This window comes from Neofelis nebulosa, chromosome 13 (assembly GCF_028018385.1).
Source record: "Neofelis nebulosa isolate mNeoNeb1 chromosome 13, mNeoNeb1.pri, whole genome shotgun sequence".
NCBI classification, from domain to species: Eukaryota; Metazoa; Chordata; class Mammalia; order Carnivora; family Felidae; genus Neofelis; species Neofelis nebulosa.
This window is the reverse complement of record NC_080794.1, coordinates 37,003,071-37,028,367: the sequence shown is the minus strand read 5'-3', so window position 1 is coordinate 37,028,367 and position 25,297 is coordinate 37,003,071. Positions and strand designations below refer to the sequence as shown.

At 57.0% G+C, this 25,297-nt stretch overlaps 1 protein-coding gene across 7 annotated transcripts in view; it reads right to left on the bottom strand.

The window, feature by feature from the left end:
• Positions 1–25,297, bottom strand: part of CDH23 (cadherin related 23) — a 416,105-nt gene that overhangs the window by 104,915 nt on the left and 285,893 nt on the right. For all 7 annotated transcript variants that reach the window (XM_058696615.1, XM_058696614.1, XM_058696613.1 and 4 more), the window contains exons 14-23: positions 24,705–24,769; positions 22,797–23,034; positions 21,100–21,205; positions 18,655–18,782; positions 13,880–13,952; positions 12,046–12,162; positions 8,791–8,903; positions 7,511–7,618; positions 467–656; positions 203–348 (exon numbers count right to left, since the gene is read on the bottom strand). In XM_058696615.1, the coding sequence (XP_058552598.1) occupies positions 203–348; positions 467–656; positions 7,511–7,618; positions 8,791–8,903; positions 12,046–12,162; positions 13,880–13,952; positions 18,655–18,782; positions 21,100–21,205; positions 22,797–23,034; positions 24,705–24,769 (1,284 nt within the window). The remainder of the gene's footprint in view (positions 1–202; positions 349–466; positions 657–7,510; positions 7,619–8,790; positions 8,904–12,045; positions 12,163–13,879; positions 13,953–18,654; positions 18,783–21,099; positions 21,206–22,796; positions 23,035–24,704; positions 24,770–25,297) is intronic.

Genomic DNA, 25,297 nt, shown 5'->3' with positions numbered 1-25,297 from the left:
AAGCCTTCCATCACATCTCCCAGAGCATTGGCTCTCCAAGCCAGGCACAGACCGTCCCGTCTGGTGGTCTCGGCTGGCATCCCCTGCCCCCCTCTCCCACTGCAAAGCTAGACACCCAGGGCACCCTGTGCCTGTTTGTTGGCTGGGTGAGACGAGGTGAGGGAGGCAGACCAGGAGCTCAGGCCGGGAAAGGGAAACTCACCTGGTAGACAGAGACCCCCGCCGGGGTGCCTTCCAGCACCTCAGCCACGAAAGGCAGGTTCTGAAAAGTGGGGTCATTGTCATTGAGGTCCAAGAGGTTCACAAACACTGTGGCACTGCTGGTGGCTCGCAGAGGGGGCCTGCCGCCTGGGGGGTGAGGGGGAGAGGGAAAGAGGGGTGCGAAACGAGTCAGTGGGAGAGGTCCCCGGGGCCCTGAGCATCAGAGGCCACAGCCAAGTGGCGTGGGGCTACAAGAGACACATACAGTCAGTGACAGAGATGATAATCTTGCGCATCAGCTCCGCCTCGTGGGGGTCGGGGTTCTCCCGATCCAGCATGACGTGGGTGGTGCGGATCTTGCCCGTGCTGCTGTTGAGGGTGTAGAACTTGTTGGGCGGCTGGATCCTATACACCAGGGTGCCGTTCTCTCCCAGGTCCGGGTCCAAGGCCACCACCTGCTCGGGAAGAGACGGACCCTCCGTGGAGCCTAGCCCCGGTCTCTGGGCCCCAGGCTGCCTTTCCTGGGTGGTCTGAGCTGACACGCGGGTCCCTCCCTCCTGCGCCCCCCCCACCCCCCCTGCTCCTCCCTCCTGTTCCCCCCCACCCCCCCTGCTCCTCCCTCCAGCTCTGGCAGGGCTTCTGATGGGGGGATGGCAGGCAGGAGGTTCACAAGATGGATCAGCAGCCTGCACGCACTTGGTTTTGCCCTGAGGCCAGTCCCCTTCACCACGTAAGCCCCAACCTTCTGATTCGTAGAAGCAACAGCCTGGGCCAGTAGCCAGCGGGCAACACCGCCAGCACATCCTGGTGTCGTTCCTTCCCAGACACGTGGGGCGACACGTTCATGGGCTTTTGGGGGAGCAGGGGGTGCCCGGCAGGCCTTGGTCATGGAACTCTTTGGGGACTAGGAATTCTTTGGGAGGTTGAGAACTTCTCAGAAGCTTCTGAAACCCTGGATTTTGGGAACTGGATCCTCCTCATTGAACCTTCTCTTCCTTCTTTTGGACTTTCATTCATTCATTCATTCATTCATTCATTCTTTAAAATTTACATCCAAATTAGCTAGCATATAGTGCAACAATGATTTCAGGAGTAGATTCCTTAATGCCCCTCACCCATTTAGCCCATCCCCCCTCCCACACCCCCTCCAGTGACCCTCAGTTTGTTCTCCCTATTTATGAGTCTCTTCTGTTTTGTCCCCCTCCCTGTTTTTATATGATTTTTGTTTCCCTTCCCTTATGTTCATCTGTTTTGTCTCTTAAAGTCCTCCTATGAGTGAAGTCATAAGATTTTTGTCTTTCTTTGACTAATTTCACTTAGCATAATACCCTCCAGTTCCATCCACGTAGTTGCAAATGGCAAGATTTCATTCTTTTTGATTGCCGAGTAACACTCCATTGTGTATATATACCACATCTTCTTTATCTAGTCATCTATCAATGGACATTTGGGCTCTTTCCATACTTTGGCTATTGTTGATAGTGCTGCTATAAACATGGGGGTGCATGTGTCCCTTCGAAACAGCACACCTGCATCCCGTGGATAAATGCCTAGTAGTGCAATTGCTGGGTTGTAGGGTAGTTCTATTTTTAGTTTTCTGAGGAACCTCCATACTGTTTTCTAGAGTGGCTGCACCAGCTTGCATTCCCATGGACTTTTATTATTTTTTTAAATGTTTGAGAGAGAGAGAGAGAACGAACACAAGTGTGCGTGGGGAAGGGCAGAGAGTGAGGGAGAGAGACAATCCCAAGCAGGGTCCACACTATCAGCACAGAGCCCAACACGGGCACAAACTGTGAGATCATGACCTGAGCTGAAATCAAGAGATGGACAGTTAACCAGCAATTTGAAGAGAATCAGGCTTCTGTGACCCCAGGAATGACAGGGCAGGGGAAGCGAGTCCTGTTTAGAGGGTGGGTCCCAGCAGGTTGGGGCTGCTGTGGGGCTGGGGGAGGGGGAGGCTGGAGGAGAGAGGGGGATGAGTCTCCCTGCCTGAAAAGGGGGAGGGCCTCGGGACAGAGGCCCCTTTACCTCTCCAGCCCCCCACACTTGGTTCCCCACTTGTAAGCCTCACCCCAAGAAGGGATCGACCTGAGTGCCCTGGGTTAGGAGGGCACAATCCCCGCAAGCCATTTCCTCCCTGCCCCCGTGCCTGCCAATCTCCTGCTTTTTGGGAAACTTCTCTAGCGTCTACCCACCCCCGCCAAGGGGAAAGCAGAACTCAGAGAGGCATGGGCAAGACTCAAGGTCACACAGCACCAGCCCTGGGGCTGACCCAGCTCCCACCCTGGACTCCTCCTAGGGTCCCAGGACAGCAGTCCCTGCCCCTCAGCCCACCCCTGCCCTTGCTGCAGAGCTCACTGTGGTACCGAGGTGGACAAGATCAATGGGGTGGGGGGATAGGGACCGCAGTCCCCAGGGCTGCATCAGGACGATGTCATTCCTAACTCCAAGACACTCGGCGATGACAGCCTAGCCTCGTCAGCTCCTTCACCTTACTTGATATGGGGCCTTTTGTGCTTTGGCGGCAGAATCTGTCCCTCTTCTGGCTTAATCCCCAGCCGGAGGCGTCTCTGGGGCCACCAGACCAGAACAGACAGATGGGCTGCCCTGGCCACAGGCCCCCATCTTGCCCCTGGGCCCAGGAGTGGCCAGGGAGAGAGGCCAGTGCTGGCGCTGAACCCTGAGCCCTGCGGACCTTCTTTCTGTTTCAGAGAAGCACACTGGATCCCCTCCTGGCCTGGCTGCACCCGGGGGCAGGGATCGGGGGAGGGCCCCGGCCTCCCGGGCCTGAGGGGCCCTCGCTGTGCTATGGGGCACATCACCTCAGTTTCCCCAGCCTCGATAAAGGGGACACAATCACCCCTGTGTTGACAACAGGAGGCGAGGCAGGGCTCTCAGGCACTCTGGGTGTGGCTTCAGCCAGGCAAAATCATCCCACTGACGGACAGAGGGGACCAGCAAGCCGCATTTCTACAGCGCTTCTTTCTAGAGGAGGAGGGGGAGGTTCTTATCACCGTTTTTCTGGATGGGGAAACTGAGGTACAGAGCAGTTCAACGATCTGCTCCGGGCTAGCAGCTAGTTGCTGAATATGTAGAGATCAATTTTATCTGGGATGGGGATGGGGGCTTCTCATCTTCTCTCTCTGACCGGAGAGCCAGAGGTGGGCCCAGACTTCTGGCCTCGAGGGCCACTCCCTGGTCTTCGGGCGGGGTTGGGGACACAGGGGAGGGCTGCTGGCTGTCACCCCTCCTGCAGGCTCCCTCCTGGTCACTGTGTAAAGTCTCACCACTTTCCCTCTTCATTTCCCATTTCACACTGTCATTTTTCTCCCGGCCTGACGGGGAATAATTCTCTTCTTCTCCCCTCTTATTTTGCTGGAGGGCTTTGAAAGGCTCTAAATCAATGCCCATCAGCCAGGTCCTTGAAGGAGCCTGCAGGAGCTAGGAGGGAGGCTGGGCCCAAATCTCACTCGCAAACCGAGAGGGGCCATGCGCGGGCTCGCCCTGACAGCACACAGGTGCGCAAGCCCAGACCACCCCCGGTATGCCAGGATACAGGCACACGCTTGTCCACACGCAGCTCTGGGAAGTCAGTGGCCTTTGGGAGAGTTCTGGGCCACACACCCTCATCTCCCTCTGACAAGGAAGACCCAACCTGACCTGGGAGGACTGGGGGGCCAGGTGAAGCGGGGAACAAAGTCGGAAAGACCCTCAACAACTAGCATTTGACCATTTGTGAATTCTTTTTAATTAAAAAAATTTTTTTTAAATGTTTATTTTACTTTTGAGAGAGAGAGAGAGAGAGAGACAGTGCAAACAGGGGAGGGGCAGAGAGAGAGGGAGACACAGAATCCAAAGCAGGCTCCAGGCTCTGAGCTGTCAGCACAGAGCCTGATGCGGGGCTTGAACCCACGAACTGTGAGATCATGACCTGAGCCGAAGTCAGACACTTCACCGACTGAGCCACCCAGGCGCCCTAGTTTTTGAATTCCTAGCACCGTGCGAGGCACTGGGGTTCAACAGCAAACGAAACAGGTATGAACCCAGAGGAGGAGGCATGGTGACGACAGCTATCATTTCTCTGTTACTCACCCCGTGGGCTCATTAAATACAAACCACAACTCTATTTGTGGGGGCTCTCACTGTCCCATTTTCTAGATAAGACCATTGGAACACAGAAAGGTAAGGTGATTTGCCTAAGGTCACACAGCTGATAAGGCATGTGGCTGGGATTAGACCGTAGACATTTTGGGAGCAAAGGCTGCTCTCTTAATCCCTATAGTGTCTCTGAATAAGCAAGCAACCTAATAAATAAATGAACACAGACATGGGATCAGCTCTGGAAGAAACAATGTAGAAAGCTACCTTAGGCAGGGTGATCAGGGAGGGCCTCTCTGAGGAAGTGGCATTTTAAGCTGTGGAGGAGAATGAGGCAGCTGTGGGAAACGCAGGGGTGAGGGGTAGAGGGAGAGGAACGCTCTGCAGGGGGGGAGCAGGGGGTGGAAAGCTCTGAGGGGAGGAAGAGTTTAGCAGATTGGGGACGGGTGGGAGGACATGTGTCAGATGGGCAGCCCCTATGCAAACATGGCCTCCTCCCTGATGTCACTTGTCCTGGGTCAGCTGTCCCCCTCCCCACCCCCAGCTCCCTTTCTCATATCTCAGCCACAGCCCCCACCTCACCCAGGGCCACTGTGTGGCCTTAGAAGGCCTCAGGGAGCCCCCCCCCCCCCCACAGCATTACAGTGTACCCACATGTAAATGCCTAGACACCATAAGATTTAGCAGAATTTCATGACTATTCCTTTTGAAACTATTTTGCTATGACACCTTTGACTAATGTATGGGCTTCCTGATTCCTGATTTCCTGGAAACGATCACACATACCTGGGAATTCCAGAGAATTCCGAAAATTCTCAAGAATTACAGAAAAAAAATCTAACTGACAATTTGTCCTTAAGTGCAATGAAATTTTTTCAGATGCTGAATCTCATGATTGCTGAAGTTGTCATTATATATTTGGCTAGACGTTTGATATAATAAGTTTTAATTTTGACTTTGCCCTTTTCTCTTTCAACTTCTGAGTCATGACACTGTAGGGGCGGGGGGGCATCTCAAACACTAGCAGGGGGCCCGGAAACACTGGAGTCCCCACCCTGTGGGAGGAATGGCCATGCCAAGCCTGTCCTGAGGGGTGGGTTCACATGTCCGACTCCCCAGAGATAAAGGTGGGGCAGGTCCGTCTGCTAAGAACTCTGGCTTTTACACAGGGCGAGATGGGAGCCACTGGTGGGTTTAAGCAGAAAAGTGACATAAACCTCCCTGAAAACAGAGGGGAATATCGTCACTTTCTGTGCTTCTAAGGTTGACGGGCACAGGGCCTGGGACATGGCAGGTGCTCACTGAAGGTCTGCCGAGGTTCCCGGGGAGTGAGAAGACCCTGGGCAGCAGGCCCCTGGCCCACTGTCCACACTTGCTCACAGTCCAAAGGCTGCAAGGAAGGCTGGAGACCCGGAGAGCGCCACTGGGGACCAGATCTGGGAAATGCCCAAGGCCAAGTGCAGTCCCAGTCCAGCAAACCTTCCCTCTGTCTGGCAGGTGGACTCTTCAAACATGGCACCTCTGGCTAGTGTCCCATGCAGCCACTTTCTCCCAGGGACACCTGTCTCACTTGCCTCTCAATGCCCTCTGGGAAGAGTTTCTCAGAAACATAAAGCAAAGGTAAGGGTTGATCAGGCAGGTGTTCCCAGGTAGGCTCTCATGGGGTCCCGGGCTGGAGTGGTCTTGGGCTAGAGCCCAAGTGCCCACGAGATGGCAGCAGAGAGTGCCCACAAGGTCTAGAGCACTTGAGACAGCCAGGAAAGGGCCCAAGGTAGTGGTTCCCAAACCTGGCCCTGGGCTCCAAGGAGTCCTCCCACTGGGGCTTTGAAAAACTAGATCCCAGATTCCTGACGCAGACCCTCCTGGAATGTCTGGGAGGGGGATCCACCCACCAGTTGAGAGCCATTCAGATCTTGAACACATGGAAAGGAGGACAGGAGACTCCCTTTGAGGCTGACAGCCTTTCCAGTCTAGACCAGTCCTACTGGCTATGGCTGATGAGGGGCGGGGGTGGGGAGGCTAAGCCTCAAAGGGGGTTGGGCAGCCTTCCTGGAGAGCTGGATATGAAACGTGCCCTTCTTCTCCCACCCTACACACACTCTCCAGTTTCTCAGGACCTGGCCCACCAGCCAGGGCTCCCTGAGCCAGCAGGGATGTAGGGCTGGACCAGGTAGTTTCCAAATCAGACAGACCTGGGTTCAAGTCCTGATACAACCTCTTACTAGCTCTGGGACCCTGGGCAAACCCCTCAAACTCCAAGTCTTGGTTTCCTCCACAGTGTGATGGGAGCAATGAGTCTACCTGCCCCATCATGAGGATGAGAGAGAAATCATGAGAAGCCTTCGGGCAAAGCCTGGCATGTCGCAGACACTCAGTATGTGGGGTTATCATGGACTATCAGGCTCATGTTCGTCACAGCTGGCGGAGTGGCCATGGGGCTGGACACCGGAGATAAGCCACCTCAAATGAGGCCAAATGGGGCACAAGGGTGAGGGGAAGAGACAGCCTCACAAACGTGAACTCCAGAGCAGACCAAGTGGGGTATGCAACCCTGACTTTCCTCATCTTCCCCAGGAGGCTGGCTCCCTTCCGGACTCCTGAGGCTTTGGCCATGTCTCCCCTGCTCCCCACTCTGAGTCATATCCCTGCACGCAGCACGCCCAGGGGCCTGGGCAAACCTGGAATATTCCGGGCCAGAAAATCCCTGGGCGAACTTCAAACGCCCCACTGGGAAAGCCCTGGGGCCCGCCTGTGGGGGGAGCTGACCAGGCTCCCGCTGCAATGACAGAAGCAGTGAGGGAAAGGTGGGGGGCAGAATCTATGCTGTAGGACTTAAGGAGGACGCCTGTAAGGCGCCTGGGGAGGGTGGGGCACTCCTCGTGGCCCGGACTGAGTCCCGGGGTCTCTGCCAAGTGTGGTCACTAGCTGAACCAGCCCTAGTTGCCTTGTCACTGTCCCTGGGCTGCCATTGCTCCCTTTGACAAAGCCCAAAGCCCATTGTCTCTGAGGCCCAGGTGAGGGCTTTCCGCCAAACTCTGACTACCTTCCACCATGCAAGAGAGCTTCTGGAAGTCTGCTCCGTGGGCTGGCTCAGAGGGAGACATGACATCTATCAGTCCCACGTGGACTGGTCCATGGGGCTCACGAGGGAATGGTGGACACCTTCAGGAGGGCAGCCTGGAGGCTCAGCTGTCCTACCACCACTTACCGTGGTCACGTCAGAATCTGGAGGGGTCATCTCCACCAGGTTGATGTAGTAGGGGGCGTCCTTCCAGGTGGGGTGGTTGTCGTTGATGTCCAGGAGGGTGATGTTCACCTGCAAAGCCACGGGGGGTGGGGGGGGGGAGGCACCTGGCTGAGCTGTGCGAGGGCAGTGCCCACAAGGGGGACATACTCGGGTGCCTGCGGGGCATCTCGGCATTAATTCCACTGGTTCCACCCACTTTGGGGGCTTCGGGGCAGGCCTGGGCTTTCAAGGAGGGAGCCAGGTCCCTTCAGGAGACAGCTTAGGTGTTATCCCATCAGGAAGCAGAGGAATGAAGGAAGCGACCCCTGAAATACTTCCTGTAACCTGGGCCTTCTCTCACCCACCCCTGTCTTGGCGGAAGGTGACTGACAGGGTGGGGGGACCTAGTAGAATCCCCTGAGATTCCGTCAGTCTCAGCTACCAGCCAAGCAATTTCCCCGCTCCCCTGCCACCCACGTAAATTATTTATAGGGCTCAAAATCCTATTAGCAGGGGCCTCCCATGACCGAACGGGGCACTGAGGATTTTTCTGCCAAGTCTCTGGCCAAGAAATATTGACACCAGCCCCTCTGGCTGGGCAAGGATGGGGGGCAGCTGCGGTGGGTAGGGTGAGGGCCGTGCGGAGAGGTCGGGGAGGGCTCCTGAGGGGCAGCCGGAGAAAGCAAGGGGAGGGTCATGGAAAGGAGGTGGCTAGAGTGAGTGGTCAGTGCATCCTCCTGCTTCTCACTGCCCCCCATCTCTCGTGCAGCCCAGAGCCCGGTCAGGACCCTCGGATGTCCCTTCTCTAGCTTCCTATATCTGAGGCACTTCGGTGGGATGACCAGGCCTTGGATGGGGAATCTAGGCCTTTATGGGTCCCGCTTACTCATGGTAGGGAAATCTAGGCATCATCTCTCAGCACCAAGGTGAGGGGTGGTGAGGGTTGGGGGCCCTGCCTCCCGTTCTGGGCCACTCTTCCTGGCAGGAATACGTGCCCCGTGTAGGAGCCCCTAGGGAAGGGCCTATGGAGCGCACGCTTTCTGCTTCTTGCCCCACTGGTCTTTGGGGGATGTTTGCTCCTCCCATGTGCCACCACGTCCCAGGTGGGAATGCCTTTATTTCCTAGGGCTGACCCTGGCTGACAGTGAGTTGGTAACTGCCACCCTCACTCCGCTCCCACGTGCCTCACACTGCATCAGGACACAGGTGCACCCTGAAGATGGGCTGGGGAGCAGGGGTCACAGCAGGGAGCGGGCACTCACGGTGGCGATGCCGGTTTTCTGGTTGTGGCCCACGCCCCCGTCCACCGCTCGTACGATGAGGATGTATTCAGACTTGGTCTCACGGTCAAGCAGGGAGGTGGTGGTAATTTCGCCTGCAGGAGAGAGGGTTTGGGCGGGCCAGGGAGGGAGCAGGGAAGGAGGGAGAGAGGGGGTGAAGCCGTTTGCACAAGCTGACAGCATGTGTTTGCACGTGTGTGCATGTGCTGGGGTGTGAGGTGACGCTCGTGAAGGGACAGGGGATAGCACCTATGCCTTGGCAACCAGAAGCCAGAGGTGGCAACACCTTTCTGATCGGAAAGTCATTTTTTAATGTGGGAAAATCTAGGCTGATAATGGCCTTAGGGGATGGAGAATACGACAGATCACAAAAGACCTCTCTTAAGATTTTTGACATTATCTTAGTAGCTCTATCACTTGAGACTTGCTACCTAAATCCTATGTGCCTCAGTTTCCTTATCTGGTCAGAAGGGAAAAGTAATAGGGCTGTTGAGGGATTAATTTGGTTGACATCACAGAAGGCTTAGGACAGTGCCTGGCACTGTTTCTTACAGGACAGCACTGAAATGTATGTGTTTCACACATGTTCACCCTGGTGACTCATTACTGGACAAGTAACTTACAGTGTATTGAGAACAGTTATAAAAGAATTTCCTTAATTACCTTGTAACGTGATTATATTGCCTTGAGGTGTTTTTTCCCCCCCAGTGTATAAACGAGTTATTTCATGAAATACAAGCAATTATAATTGATCATCGGGGCACCTGGGTGGCTCAGTCGGTTAAGCATGCGACTCTTGATTTCGGCTCAGGCCGTGAGCTCACAGTTCGTGAGTTCGAGCCCTGCATCAGCCTCTTTGCTCATAGCAGAGCCTGCTTTGGATCCTCTGTCTCCCTCTCTCCCTTGCCCCTCCCCCACTTGTGCTTGCTGTCTCTCAAAAATAAATGTTAAACAAATTTTTCAAAAAATGGATCATTTATCAGCCCGTTTTTGGCTTTTCTTTGTATTCTGGTATAACTAAAACGTGGAGGTCACGCTGGGTCACGTGGCGTGCTGGTGTTTGACAACCGCCTCCCTAAAACAAGAACAAAAAGGCATTCGCTGATTTTCAAGTTGTAATGCTCCCACCAGGGCCACTGTAAGCTACTGATTGGATGGCACTGAACACAGAATGGAGGAGATGCTTGAACTTGGCTCTCAGGAGCAGCTGTGAGGTGGGCCAGCCTCAGGGCGTCATGGTAGGCAGGCCGTTTACCAGCGCACATGGGCTACGGAAAAGAGCGATGCCTTGAGGACAGTGAGGCCCACATCTGAATTCTGATTAACAGCCCTTTCTACACGTTCAGCCTTGGAAAAGTGGGCCTCAGTTTTCTCATCTGTAAAATGGGTATTAGTATGCCTTCGGATCAAAGCTGTTGTGAGGATTACGTAACTACAGGTCAAGCTCTCCACACTCAGAAAAGGCTTATTTCCTTTCAATAGACTGTGAGAATACCTCCAAGGCAGGGTTTTTTGTTTTTTTTTTTTAATCCCTCTTGCCTGCGCTGTGTGACCCGCGGCAAGTTACTCAACTTCTCTGTGCTTGGCTTATTCTACCATCAAATGATGGAGCTGGACCAGATGTCTCACATCTGCCTCCCTGCCACACTGGCAGATCGTCTGGCTTGTGCAGGGCTGAGAGGGGAGCTGAGCATGGGGACGGGACAGTGAAGGTGCTGAGGCCAAAAACAAAAGACTGGCAAAGGTCTGCCCACCACACCGTGCTCCTTGCTGGGGTGGTGTCGATTAATTGGCAGGGCAAGGAAGAAATTAATCTCTGAAAAGTTTTAAACGTGAACTTGTCGGTGTGATAGATGGCTACCCCTGTCTGGGAAATTAGATCCAATTAAGGCCACCTTTGTGGAGCAGGCCTGGCTAATTTGACCAAGGAGCTCTGAGGAAAACACACCTTCATAGCTGAAGGAGCTGTGTTAAGGGAGCACGACTGCCTGAGAGGGGCTGGCAGGCCAGAAACCACTTCCCGAGGCCCCCTTCATCTAGGCGGGGCCGTTGCCTTGTTCCGGCCAATAGGATGTGGGCAGAAGTGACATATGTCACCTCCGGGCCTGGCCCATAGGCATCTCCTTCGACAGCACTCCAGGCTCTCTTCCTTTTCGCAGTGACCTTGGAGCCACAACGGGGAAGGCGCCCGGGTCCCAGAATCGCCATGCGGAAGGCTGTCCACTGGACGTGGTGCTGGACCGCCGTGTGAGTTAGAATCTCTGCTGTGTTGAGCCACTGAGATTTTAGGGTTGGCCCACTTGGCATCGGCAGTGCCCTTACAATACAGAATCGGGGGCTCAGAAGCAGGGGGCCTTGCATGTCCACTAAATGGGCCGGGAACCCCAGGAGGACAGGTCATGTCTGATTCCATCCTGCGCCCCAGCACCCAGCACGGCACCTGGTGGAGAGCAGGTCCCCACTGAAGCCTGAATACATGAATGAATGTCCAAGGGCCTCATATGCCTTCCCAGCTTCTGATCTGGGGTCTATTGTTGCTTTTTCCCCCTTTCCCCCCCCCACCAGCTTCAAGGGAGAGAGATCTGGAGGGAGGCGTATGGGGAAAGGGGGAAGAGAGGTGAGGGCTCCGTGGGCTGACCAGGGAGCCGGGGATGGGGGACTCTGGGTGAAAAGACCAAAGACGATGATGATGAAGACGCGATTCTGTCAGCACTTACTGTATACCAGGGACCACTCTATGAGCGCTCCCTGCAATCACTCACGTGACCCACACTACACCCCTAACGTGACCATCCTTGTCCTACAGGGGGGAAACCAAGGCTTACACAGTGTTAAGAGGAGAAGCCAGAGTTCAGCAAATAGGTCAGCCGCTGAGGGAGGGGGACATGGAGGCTTGAGGAAAGAGAGCCCCCAAAGGGTGGCCTGTTGGCCAGCTGTTGGTAAAATGGAACATATTTTAAACCCAACAGGGCTCTTCACCATTGAAAGATACCCTGAAGTGGATACATTCACGTTCCAATTTTTTTGGGGGGGGGGCGTGTAGGATCAGTAATCACACTCAGGTTAATATTTCAGGGATAAGACCAGGCGTTCAAAGCTGGCATGCTCCACACGAGGGCTTCCTGTGAAAGGGAGAGAGAACTTGGCCCAGGAGCAGGACCAGGGCTGGGCGTGGGGAGCCGGCCTAAGGTGAAGGTGACGGGGACCACGGGGCACGGGGGGGGGGGGGGGGCTCACCTGAGCGGGCGTTGATCCGAAACTGGGAGGAGCCCTCCAAGGAGTAGATAATGGACTCCTGACCGTACTCCCGGGAGCGGTCCAGGTCCGTGGCATTCAGGAACAGCACCGTGGCCCCTTCCGGGAGACAAAGTGGGGAACGCTCACCCCAGGTTTGCGGCCCCAGGCCTTGGGAGGGGGACCCGGGACCTCCTGGTGACCAGCCTTCAGGAGGCAGGGAGCCTGCTGCTGGGGCACCCAGGGATGAGGCGGGGAGGCTCGACCTCCAGAGCTCTCTGGGCTGCGTGGGGACAAGGCTCCACGAAGGGGGTCCCGGAGCCTGCGGTGGCGGTGGCTTGTGCCAGAAGCTCGTGACCCACCACTGCTATCCACCTCTCTCTGGCCGCTCGCCATGTGCAATACACTCAGACTGGCTTTGAGTCAAAAAGAAATGAAGCCCCATGTTACATGATGCCACATTGACCGTATTCAATTTCGGTCTTGTTACATCTCGTTCACAAGGGGAATTTATAAGGGATTTTATTTTCCCTGTACTGTCTAGTGAAGGCCCTCACCTTCATTTCCATCTCCTGAAATCCGGGGTCGGGGGATCCGCCTTTCCCAGCTGTGCTCACCAGACCCTCATCGGTCGGGTTTGGGGCTCCAGCCCCCTCCTGTCCCCACTGCCACCCGACTGCCCCACCGAGGAGGTTCGGTGTATGACGCCCAGGCTGGAACCCCAGGGGACCCTCTGGCAACTGTCTGAGCCTCAGCCTCTTCCTCTGTGAAATGGGTCTACCTGGAAAGAGAGCCAGCTTGCGGGGTCGTTGGTGAGGATGGGGGTGGGGGGGAAGCAGGCCCATGCAGGGTGCAGGCCCGTGGCAGCTCTCTCTGAGCCACAGGCTGCCGTTACTATTGTGTGCGTGAGTCAACAGTCCCTGGGGGTCCAAGGGGCCAGGCAGACGGCTGTGAGATAGGCAGGTCATTCTGGCCCCTTCCGGGGATTGTGAAGCCTCTAATCCGACTCTCAGTCTCACCCTGAGCAGGAGGACAGGTACCCGGGCCCTGACACACCCTTTATCCAAGCACAAGCTGGAAGCGGACTAAGTGCCATGAAGAAGTCCTCTCCTAAGCAGAGGTCACGGGGACAGCGGGGAGTGCACGGGGGTAGCTTCAGCAGTGTTATTCTCCAGGAGATGCCCGACTGGGACAGGGAAGGGTGGGCTGGGCACAGCCTGGCACCCACCCAGAAAAAGCATCAGATGCCAGGAAGGTACCCGGAGACTCCCTAGAGAAGGCTCCATGGTGCCACAGAAGGTCACCCCTGCCACCTCCGGATGCTACAGCAATTCCTGATAGGGCGTTTTCCCCACTAGAACAGTCCGCCCTGGGTGTAAGGGTGAAGCTGTCAGGAAGGACGGAGTGGGTCCCCCGGAACCTGAATGTGGAGCTGGTGGCCCCGGGTCTGCAAGCTGGGCCCTGCCACCAGAGACGCAGCCGAGAGATGAGCGGCCCACTCTTGTTCTCACGTACGTACGCACAGCATCCTTTCAGGCCACCCCCTTGGCCACCCTGGCCCTGGGACCTGCCTCACAGCACTGGGATTCAGTACTCTGTATACACTCACTTAATCAAGGTTGTCGGATTACTGATGGGTGACCATTCCCGTGAGGCTGCAGCTGTGGGAGAGTGGGGACCAAGTACCCAGCGGAGCGCCTGCACATAGTAGGGGCTCGTGCTCTGTAAATGGCTGTTGGCTGGCAGATGACTGGACCTCTCCAGAGGCTCCCCTCGCTTGTCATGGGGGTGTCTGTTGGCTTCGTGCCCTCACACCCTCCCCCACCCGAGCCCGTACCTGCCATGATGTTCTCCACCACGGAGACGAAGTAGGCAGGCTTGCTGAAGGTGGGCGGGTTGTCGTTCTCATCCTGGAAGGAAAACAGACAGGTTGGAGGGGACAGGAAGGCCTGCAGGGCTGGTCTGTCGGCCAAGGGGAGGCTGGGCGTGGCTGGCACTGAGGGGCTTTGGCCTTGACGCACGACCAGAACCAAGTGGGGTGTCGCGAAGGGGCCAGGTGCTCCCCTGGCTGGGCTATAGTACAGGGACGGAGGACAGGCCTTGGGGAGACGTGTGAGGGCCAGGAAGATGGAGAATGAAGGCAGCAGGAAGCAGCAGGTTCCCTGCTCTCCCATTGGTGTTTTGGTGCAGCTCCAAGCTCGCTCCTGTTCTCCTGCTCAGCTCATCGTCCTCCACGCTGGGGGTGCCCGCTTGCAACTTCCCTCCCAGCTCCGCCAGGATGACGGTGGAAGGTTCTAGAACCCTCCTGGCCCCCAGAAATGAAGGGAGCAAGGAGCACTCTGGCCCGGAAGATACAGAAGTGTGCAGTGGCAGGCAGGCAGGGTCAGGCGGCTTCCCAGAGCCCACCTCGTCCAGGTCTTGAGCAGTCCCTCATCTGGCCCAGCCTTCACCAGCAAGCAGGTCAGCGGGGCAGCGGTCAGGGCCGGTGTGGGCCGAGGGGCTGAACAGGCACAGCCTCTGCCTCCTCTTGGTTCCTCTGTCTCCCTCTTGCCCAGCTAGGGGCGACTTCCCCCCACCTTGAAGACTCTGGTCCTCACCCACGGCTTTTTGTAATCAATCAGTGAGAATTTCTGCCCGTTCGCCTCTTGGAGGAAGCCCCCACTGGCTCACCTGACTCAGAGCCTTCCCCCTTCCCCTGGGAGCCGGGGAGCGGGGTCAGGGGGACTGGGGCGGTGGCCTCCGGGGGAGTCTGCAGTGTTCGCGGCACTGCCCCCCCAGGGCCTCATTCCCCAGGGAACCGGGAGCTCTTTGAGGGAAGCTCCTTTTGCTGGAGTCCCTTCTAGCTGAGCAGCAATGAACGAGGCGGGGGGGGGGGGGTGGAGGGAGAGAGAGAGAGAGGGAGGGAGGGAGAGAGAGAGAGGGAGGGAGAGAGAGAGAGAGAGGGAGAGAGGGAGAGAGAGAGAGAGGCACCAAAGCTGCTGTCCACCCCTTGAGACTTAAGACAGTCCCATCCTGCCAGACTGTGGGTGCCCAGAAAGGAGTGGTGCTCCCCCTCTTCCCCCGCCTGTCCCCGGGCTCTGGGCTGTGCAGCAGCTCCCCCGCCTCAGAGAACCCATGGCGTGAGGACTCGCCAGACGTCCGGTGCCCCAACAGCCTGCCTGGGCATCCCTCTGGTGCAAGCGTGGGTGCCCCATATACGGATAGATCGAAGCCTTCTGCTTGGCTGCGCGAGACGGCGTCGAGAATGTCAGTGACAGAGCACGAGGCAGAAACTTATTAGCGGTGATATTTCCCCGGATCCTGGCACTGCATTCGCTATTAGTTCTAATTCAGCGGCTCCCTCTACAAAAGCTTATTGTCCCCTAATGGGAAATCTACAAACCGAGTTTGACTTCTTTATTAAAAACCAACAAGCAGTGGGTGAAAAGGAATCACCTGAATCACCTGGCCCCTCTCGCCCGCCTCCTTTTCCCTCAGGAGCCCTGTCGACCCGATCTGCCTCTCCCCGCCCCCAGCCTGTGCAGTGAGTGCCGCCATAAGCTACTCATCTGCACTGGGTTTTTCTCCAACCACCCCCCCCCCCCCCCCCGGTTGAGAGAAAATCCCTTTGGTGGATGGAGGCAGCAGCTTAGTCAAGTGACAGCTACTTAAAAATCACCCACATGCAAAATCAGCCCAAAGGCGGTGACCTTTTCAAGTATGGTCCTTAGACACGAGCGACTCTATCATCCCAAAGCCCTGCCTGAGAGAGGATGTTCACTCACAGCCAAGGTGGCACCTGTCTTTGTTGCCAGACCGCCCCCCCTGCTGCCAGGGGCTGGGGCACACGTGGAAGGAAAGCGTAGGGCCCTCACTGACCTGCGTGACAGCTTTGAGGGGATTTGAAAATGACCCCTTCTGCCGGGCTCAGGTAGCTCCAGGCCAAGTGGATTCCTGCCCCCACCCACCCCTGCACATGGAGACCCTGCTGTCTGGTCTCAGGGCGGGAGGCCACTCTTTGATTCCCAGTGAATGTAAGGTTAGCTTGGTTCCTTGGCCGCCCTCTTCCTGCTTGCCCTGGCTCCACTGGAGAAGCTGAGGCAAAAGGAGAAAGGGGCCCTTTCTGGGTTCCTCAACCGAACCACAGGTTGGCATAGTCCCTGGGTCTCAAGATCCCATCAGGACAGAGCTTGGAAGGCCTTGCTACTCAAAGGGTGGTCCCCTGACCCGAAGCATCAACATTGCCCAGACCTTGTTAGGCCTGCAGAGCCTCAGCCCTTCCTTGGACTCACTAAATAAGAATCTGCATTTTAACAAGAGCTCCAGGAAATTTCCACGGACCTAGAGGAGTACGGGTCTCAATCACACGCAGAGGGCTTCAGGCCTTGGAGTGCGGCGGGAAGAATGTGAACTCAGGAGTCAGACAGGTCAGGATTCAAATCCTAGCTTACTGGGACCAGAAGCAAATTCAAATGCCACTTGCTAGCCCAAAAGTGAGGAAGGTGCTGGTGATCTGGGCCCCGCTCTGTTCCCCTCCTGAGCCTCACTTGCCTCATCTGTAAAATGGGATTAAGAGAGATTGTGTAATGTGTGAGCACCTCACATATTATTGGAGCTCAAGAAGTTTTCGTTTCCATTTGGCCAATTCGGCCTGCCCATCCCCGGGCTGGTGTAAAACAACCTCACCTTACTTCTCTAGACCTCCCCTATTCCCACCCTCTGCCTCATCCGTCTTCCCCAAACTTACAGGGGGTTCTTCGCTGTCTGGCCAAGTTCTCCGGAATTCCCGTTTGTACCAGAGACAGCCTGGGCACGGATGCTGCCGATCGTATGCACGTCTGTCTTATCAGCCGTGACGACAGCCAACATTACAGGTGCTGAGTGTCACCGGCATGATCTCACTTAATCCTCATGATAAGATCATGAGGCAGTACCACGATTATCCCTATTTTGCACATGAAGAAACTGAGGCCCAGAGAGGGTTAAGGACCCCAGGTCACACAGCTAGCGGGTGGCAGAGCCCTGTTTCAGAACCATAAACCTCCACAGCTACGTTCCTCCCTCCGTCCACAGCGCCCCCTTTAGGGCAGAACTGGCTTCGCAGGCACATTCGCCCATGTGCTACTGCAAACCTGCACACGCGGGGGCTGGGGGGGGAAATCATTGCTTGCCTGGGGACTGGGGTTGGGGGGACGTCATTGCTTGCCTGGGCGGAGAACACCAGCCAGGTTGGAAATAATGGGTGGGGTGGTCAGGGTTAGGAGCGTGACCAGGACTGGGGGGCTTTGGGGGCAGTGTTTAATCAAGACCGGGAAACCAGGGTCAGGGTCATGTGGGTTAGAAAACCAAGATGTGGTCACGATCGGAAGGGAGAGCCTTCTGATTCTGCTCGGTACTTCAAAGGGGGGAGCTGCGCTGCAGGTTAAAGGCAAGCAGTGAGTGTTTAGGCTTCTGCGACTCTCTTCTTTTCCAGCCTTGCCCCCCTCTACCCCACCCCCTCCCCGGGGCCTCCTGCCACTCCCTGAAGCAGGGCCTCAGACTCTCTGCTCTTCCTTTTGCTGGTTCTGCCCAGCCTTACCCTCTGAGGCCACCCCTAAATCCTGCTCCCACATGCCCACCTGCAGGGCTCCCCCAGGGCCTCAGCCCTGGCCTCATCACTGCCAGCCCATCCTATGCAGCAAGCCAGTAGGGGTCCCTGCCCAGACAAGGACCTTCGCGCTCAGGAGCTGGCCCCGGAGCCTCTGTCTTGGGTCGAGAGGACAAGGCTTTGTAAAGCCAGGTGTGGGGCAGTGCCAGAAGCTACCGGCGAAGCAGGCTGGGACAGGAAGGTCATCTAGCACGCCCGCTCTGGAAGGGATTTTCCCGAGCGCACGTCAGATCGCGGTGTATCTCCTCACCTGACAATCTGATCTAATCCTCCTGGAGCCGGTGATGCACTAACTCTTCCATCAACACGCCTCCACCCTGTGCTGCTGGGAGCAGCCTCTATGAGATGGGGAGGGGGGTGTGCTTGCTTGTGCAGATGCCGTGAGGAGGTCTCCGGTGGGGAAAGGCCCCCTGGGGCCCCGGTGGACCGTGATCTGCACCCCTGGGATCACTGGGGGAGCGGCACGGGGCGAAGGAACCAGAGTGGAGATAGATTCAGTGACTAATAATTTCAGACCCGGAGAGCACTCACGTGTGCCCAGCACTCATGTCAGACAAGCTGTGGTTTGGTTTCAGAGAGACAGAAGAGAGAAGATGACCTTCCAGTAATTTCCTCGGACCTCACAAAGTATGGCTGTACATGAGGGAGTCCCGCGACACTTCCTCCCGCTTGAGCCCTGGCTCCTGTTCCCCATCAGCGGGTGACCCGAGGCCCCTGATGGAGTTGGAGCGGGACCGTCAGGCTCATCTCGCACCCCAGGGCCTGGGCCTCCCTGGCTGAGCTCGGAGGCAGCTTGGGTGCTGCAGCATGACAGGTTTGCTGGGGGCAGCCGTTGGGGCAGTCTGCTGGGCGACTCCCAGAGCTGTGGGGACAGCCGAGGATGTGGGGACACGGTCTGACACCACTGGGCTCAGGCAGGGCCCCCAACACTCTGGGAAGCACTCACCACCCCTCGCCCTGCACGACGGGCACCCCTGGGTACTTACAAACACCTCGACGGTGACAGGGACAGTGCTGTTCAGAGGGGGGTTGCCAGCGTCCTTGGCCATGACTGTCAGATAAATCAGCCCGTTGGGTATCTGTTCATAATCCAGGGGACGACTTACACTGATCACTGAAATGACAGGAACAGGGCCCCAGGCCCTCTCTAAGCAGATTTTTCTTCTTTTTAAATTTTTAAAGTTTATTTATTCATTTTGAGAGAGACAGAGAGATCGAGCATTGGAGGGGCAGAGAGAGAGAGGGAGAGAGAGAATCCCGAGCAGGCTCTGCACTGTCAGCATGGAGCCCGATAAGCAGACTTTAGATGCTCATCCAGCCGGGGGTCTCCTTTGGGCAGGGAGGATGTGGCTGGCTCGGGCTGGCCAGCCCTGCCTCATTTCCTCCTCCTTCCCCTGAACTCTTGGAGCCTCGTGGTCTTGACTTAGGTTTACTGACCACCTGATACATGCGAGGCCCAGTGCTGAGCACACTTGGTGTGAACTGTTTTGGTGGTAATGTAAGCACCGCTTTACAGATGAGGAAACCAAGCTCAGGGAGGTTTAGTAACTCGCCCAGTGTCACACAGCTAGCGACTATGACAGAGGCATAGGCTCTGAATCCAGAGCCCAGGCTCTTTCCGGGTAGGTGCCATTGGCTGCTTATCTGTCTGTCTGTCTCACCTACTTATCTGGCACTCTCCATTAGTCTGGGAGCTGCTCGAGAGGACAAGGTCATGACTCAGTCTGTCTAGTTCAGTCTCTTACCACTTCTCCCTCCAAATAAGAACAGAGATCACCCACTTACTGCCCAGCCTCGGGGCTACTGGGGGTGATGCCAGCAGTGGGGTGCAGACAGCAGCTCCCTCCTCCATCTCCTATGGCCCCGCCTGTTCCCTCCCATGGACTTTCTCCTCTCTTCTTCCCTCCCTCATCTCCTCCCTTTACCCCGTGGGCTCTCTGTGCCCGTCCAGTGGCCTGCTCTGGGCACTGCTTAGACCCTTTGAGGGGTTACTCAGGGCACGGTGCCATAGACTTTACTCTCAGCAGAACACTGCTTGAAGGTGGTAAACACCCCCTCGTCCCCTGCCCCTGCCACGCACACAAAGCCAGAGGCAGGCAGAGACGAAAGGCAGGATTTGAGGGAGCTGAGATGTCCCCCTCCAATGCCCCTCCCCAGTGCACACGCCTGAACTCTCCCATAGGTGCTCTTGCATTTGGGGGAGGGAGGGCACAGTGGCTCGGGCGTGGGGGTCACTGGTGGTCTGCGAAGTCCTGACAACAGTATGAAGTCACCACTTTGGATGTGGCAAATGGGAGCAAAATTATTGCTTTGGTAATATAAAACCTGAGGGAGGGTCAAGAAGAGGCCGGCGTGTGCAAGTGGGCAGAGACGTGGAACTTAAGGTTTTTAAACGGGGTACGCAGATCTTATAGAGACCATCAGGCTGTAGCACCTGGAGCCGGGATCGCAGTTTCTGCAGCCACACTTCTCCGACCCCACTGTGAGGTGCAGGAGGGGTGAGCGCTGAACTCAGAATCACCCAAAGCACATCCGTTCTGCCTTGGGGGCACCTAACTCATCTTCAAGCATTTGGGATGCTTCCCAGAGGAGGGGACATCCACAGGAGCCCTTAAAGCCAGCCAGAGGTTATGGGCTTAATGGCCGAAGGGAGGCAGAGCAAAGAGACAGGGAGGAAGGGTTTTCCTGGTAGGAGGAACCGAGTCTGCAAAGACACAGAGATGACCACTGAGGGGAGAGAGTGTCAAGGGGTTCAAAGAGGCTGGGTTCTGGTGTGGGCAGAGAGGCGCTGAAAGAAGAGGCCGGGAGCGGCAACCGGGAGCCAGATCACACGGGTCTCCTTGGACACCTTTGCCGCACGGCCTTGGGCAAGTCGCTCCCTGTTCTCTGGACCTCGGGTGCCCCTCATCTGCCAAACCAGGTGGTCTCAAGGCGGCTGCTGCGATTCCCTGCCTGGGTTCTAGTAGTCAGGAGTCATGGTGGGGCAGGCAGGGTGAGGTCCAGAGTATGGGACTGTGCCTGGACCCAGCTGGGAGTGGCCACAGCCTGGTGGGGGGGGGGGGTGCAGCTGAGGCACACCCAAAGGATCGGGAGGATGGCTGACCAGCCCCCATGGACCTGCCCAGACAGGCTTGGTAAGAAATAGCGGCCCTGCAGACTGTGGTAACATCAGACGCTGGGCTGACTATGGCCTAACACCCACAGACGGATATAGCTGATGAGACACCCAGATCCTGATCCCACAGGAGGGCGATCCCTGGCTTGCGTCGCTCGAGCCGACGGGCTATGGGGCGGTCTCCTGGGTTGGCCAGGGTGCTGGGAAGCAGATGGCCAACCCCAGCCTGAGAAGAGGCGTGAGTGTGCGGCCCTGCTCTGGCCCACAGGCCCTCTTCCCTGGGCTGGGCCCTCGGTCCCGCCGCACGCCTACCTACCTCCATAGCCCTCATACACGCTGATGTCGAAGTAGCTGCCGAAGGCCGAGGCGTTGACGATGCTGTAGGTGATCTGGTTGTTGGGAGGCGAGTCTTCATCTGTCGCCTGGAATTGTGCAGACAGGGCCCGTGAGCCCTCAGGGGTCAGGGCTGGAAGAGGGCGGGTGGGAGGGGAGGGCTGGCCCCCTCCAGAGTCCCCTGCTTTGGGGGATCCGGGCCCTCCTTGTCCCTCCGCGGGAGGGTGACTCCCATGTTGGGGTGTGGAGCTGGCGTGGGGATCTAGAAGGTCAGCTGGAGACCCCGGGAAAAGGGAAGGCCGGGGCTCCCCCCGAGGACGGAGAGGCTTACCACCATATCCGGTGTGACCACCTCCTAGAGCCTTCAGTCTCAGCTTGAACGGCCCACCCACAGGGGCCCTCCCCGACCTCTGGACCAGGCAGGCCCTGTGCCGAGCCTGCCGTCCGCCCCTCCACACCCAACTGTAGCTTCTTGTTCGGTTTCTGCTGGCCTCACCCACACGGTCGGCTCCGTGCAAGCAGACGCCTTACGTTTCTTTTTTAATGTTTACTTATTTTTGAAAGAGAGACAGAGTGCCAGCAGGGGAGGGGCAGACAGAGAGGGAGACACGGAATCCGACACAGGCTCCGGGCTCTGAGCGGTCGGCCCAGAGCCCGACGCGGGGCTCGAACTCACGAACTGTGACATCATGGCCGGAGCTGAAGTCGGATACTTAACCGACTGAGCCACTCAGGCGCCCCAGAAACCTTACATTTCTTGATTGCTGCCGTGTACCTACAGCCCAGCACACGGTCAGTGTCACTGCATACAGCACGAATGCCACATGGAGGGAGAATGCACTGGAATGAGGTTAGAGATCCTTTTACCCCATGACTCTCTTTTGGGGCTTCTTTTCAGATGTCTCTGATCCTAGAGGCCCCCAAGGCCGTCCCACCACTCTGGGTGCACCGGGAGCTGAGTGGGGGAGGGCGGGCATGGTGGGTGGGTCCTGCCTTCTCTGCATTCCCCCCCTCTACCCCCCCCCCCCCCCCCCCGCCGCCGTGCCCACCCCGGCTACCTGGCCTTCATCCCTGCCGGCTTCAGAAACCCATCCTAAATGGAGGCTCTGGGTCCTGTCACTCTGGGTGGGCACAGTGGGGAAGGCGAGTGAGGACAGGAAGGAGTCTCTGGTCAGAGTTACAATGTGTGGGGGGAATCCCACTGCAGGAGGACGTTGGGAATGTGCGGTCCTGAGTTCTGGTCCTGGCTTCACTACTCCAACTATGCCTCTGGGGACTGTGCCTCTGGGGACTGTGTCTCCCCTCCTGTGAAATGGGAGGTGCCCCACGGTCTCCGGTTCTGTCCAGCTGTGGCAGTTCCCGATTCCAAGCAGCCACCAAGGGGCCCAGATAGGGGTCCTTATGCGAGATCCTGCTTGCCACTTACCAAGGGAGATGGGGAGGACATCCCTTTGCTCAATGGGGACCTGAAATTTAAGCTGACACAGATACTTGGCCCATTCGGTTACCAGGGAGAGGAGGGAATGCTCAGAGGCCTGACACAAATCTGGGCCGAATTCTTTGTGGATGGCAGGTTGGGGGCTCTCGTGGCAGCTTCCGCAGGGTGGTGGTCAGGACGAGGGCACAGAGGGAAGGATGGGAGGAGGGCTGGACTGCAGGAGGCCCTGGCATCTCTCTTACCCGGAGCCGCACCAGCTGTGTGACAGAAGGCTCATTCTCTCTCAGGGCCCCCACGTAGGCATCCTTCTGGAAGGTGGGCACGTTGTCGTTGACGTCCAACACGTTGATCCTGACCCGGCCTGTGGTCTCCTCCCCACCCCCATCCCGGGCGATGACTGTCAAGGTGAAGCGTTGGATGAGCTCATAGTCTAGTCTGGCGATCAGCATGATGAGGCCTGTGTCCTTGTCCAGAGAGAACCTGCGTCAGGTAGGACAGACGGAGAGAAAGGGACCCTGGCGTAAGGCAGCTTGTAGGTAAGGCCTGTATTTACCAGCCTGTCCTTGCCCAAGGTGATAAACACAAATGAACGGAGTCAGGAATCTGCCCTAAATAAGAAAAGCCCCACTATTTCTGATGCAGAGTGGGGTGGGAGGTGGTGGGCAGAGATCAGGACCACATGGGGCGGGGGGTGTGCGAGAGTCAGGTACGGAAAGGGAAGGAGCAGGTTAATTTCATCTAAGAGGAATCTCAGGCAGAAGGACCCTCCTCCTGTTGTGAATAGGAATTTCTGCCCACTGCAGATATTTAGATGCCAGAGAACTGTCATGGTCAGAGATTCTGCCATTCCAGATGGTTTTGCACCAAAATGTTTTAAATGGGTGGCAAAGCATCCAGCTTGGCAGGGGGTAGAGGGGTGGGCGGGTTGGTCATCTCTTGGGGAATAATACCCCTGGGTCTTCTGCTCAAGGGATGAGCCTTGTGTAAGAGCCCGGGAACTGTGTCCTCGGAAGGAGCAAGGTCCAGCGAGACGGTCCCTCGACGTGCCTCCTCTCAACATCCCCTCAGGAGCCTCCCTTGAGCTGTCAGTTGACATCTGTAGGCCCAGACCTGGTCCACAGCTGCCAGCCACCGAGCCCAGAAGGTCCTGGCTCCAAGCCCAGGAAAGAAGATGGGAAGAGAACAGGAAATCCACGATGATCAGGACAAGGCACCTGAGGGTGTCCTGAGGGACAGGAAATTCCTCCTGCTGCTAGTTCCTTCCTCCCATTTTGAGGCTCCGTCCAGAGTGGCAGAAAATGGCCAGATGCACCTAACAGTCACTGTCTCTTCCTGACCATCCACACAGATCGTCAGGGCCAGTAATCCGAGCTGACAGCCACTGTCTTACGGATCCTGTTGAGTCTCCAGATGCATCAGACACTTCATTTTTAGAAGCAGACCTGCCCCCGGACTCCAGCTTGGCTTTTGATCATGTTAAAAACGAGAGGGCTTCCCTTTCAGCTTAACTGCAGACATGGGAGAGAGAGGCCCGGAACCGCGGTGGGTGACAGGGCAGGGCTAGCACAGGTCAGGTGGTGAGGCAAGCCACCCACCCAGCGGCCGAGGCATGTTGAGAGGCCCGTCCTGCTGGAGGCCGTGCGTCCTGGTGGCGAAGACCACAGGCAGAGGCCTGGCCCTCGGGCTCACCAGCTGTGTGACTTTGGGCAGGGGACTCAGCCTCTCTGGGTTTCCTCGTCTGTAAAGCGCGGGTGGTAACAGTGCCTAGCACTGAGCTCCTCCAACACTTGTGGGGATGACGCCAGGTAATGCGTGTGCAGAGGGCCTGACGCACGGGCCGGGGTCCTACGTGCTGGCTGCTGCTACAGCAATCGTTTGTTGTGCCGTCCCTGGTGTTTCAAACCTTCTTCATTCCCCAGGCTAAAGGCTGTCTTTTGGATGTCAGAGAAACTACGCCCCAAGAGAGGTTAGAGGACCTGACTGAGACTGTGCCACAGCCAGGGTCAAACCAGCAGCGGTGCCCGTGGGTTCCGACTCCTCGCTCAGTGCTCTGGCCACGGGGGCACGGCACCCTCCCTGGGCACTGAGAAGTTTCCTGAACCTCACGAGTAGCAGAGTGCCACCGCTGAGGGGCGGGGGCTGGGTCTCACCGGTCAGGGTCATCGCTGAAGAAGTAGTTGACTTCCCCGAAGGTGCCCACGTCATTGTCTGTTGCCTGCAAAGGGGAGAACAGGAAGTCGTTACTGCCAGACCCGGCGGACCTCCTGATGTCACCAGGAAACGTCCACAGTGAACCCACAGTCGTCCCACACGACTCCTCGGGCTGCATTTTCTAGAGGTGCGTTGTTCAATTTGGTTGCCACCAGTCGCCAACGGCTATTGACATGAACACTGGAGAGCACGGTTCTGGGGGAGCAGCAAGTGTTCTGAGTGGGAGTTGCCTGCTCTGCCACGGCCACGGGCACCGGGCCGCGGGAGGCCCTTGACCGCAGTGGGGGCCTATCTGAATCCTTCTCTGGGATTCTTCTGGCTATCGCTGGGGCTGCATGCTTCTTTCCGGGGCACTGAAGCCCAAACACTATGGACTGAGAGCTGCTGCGATGCATAAGGGGGACGAAGGTGTCCCCAGAGGAGAACTAGGAGGAGAGGGGCAGAAGCTTACGCGTTCTAGAGTCCTGACCCTGACATCCCTTCCCTTTGCCTCAGTTTGTGAGTCCAACAAGACCTCTTTCACGCAGTCTGG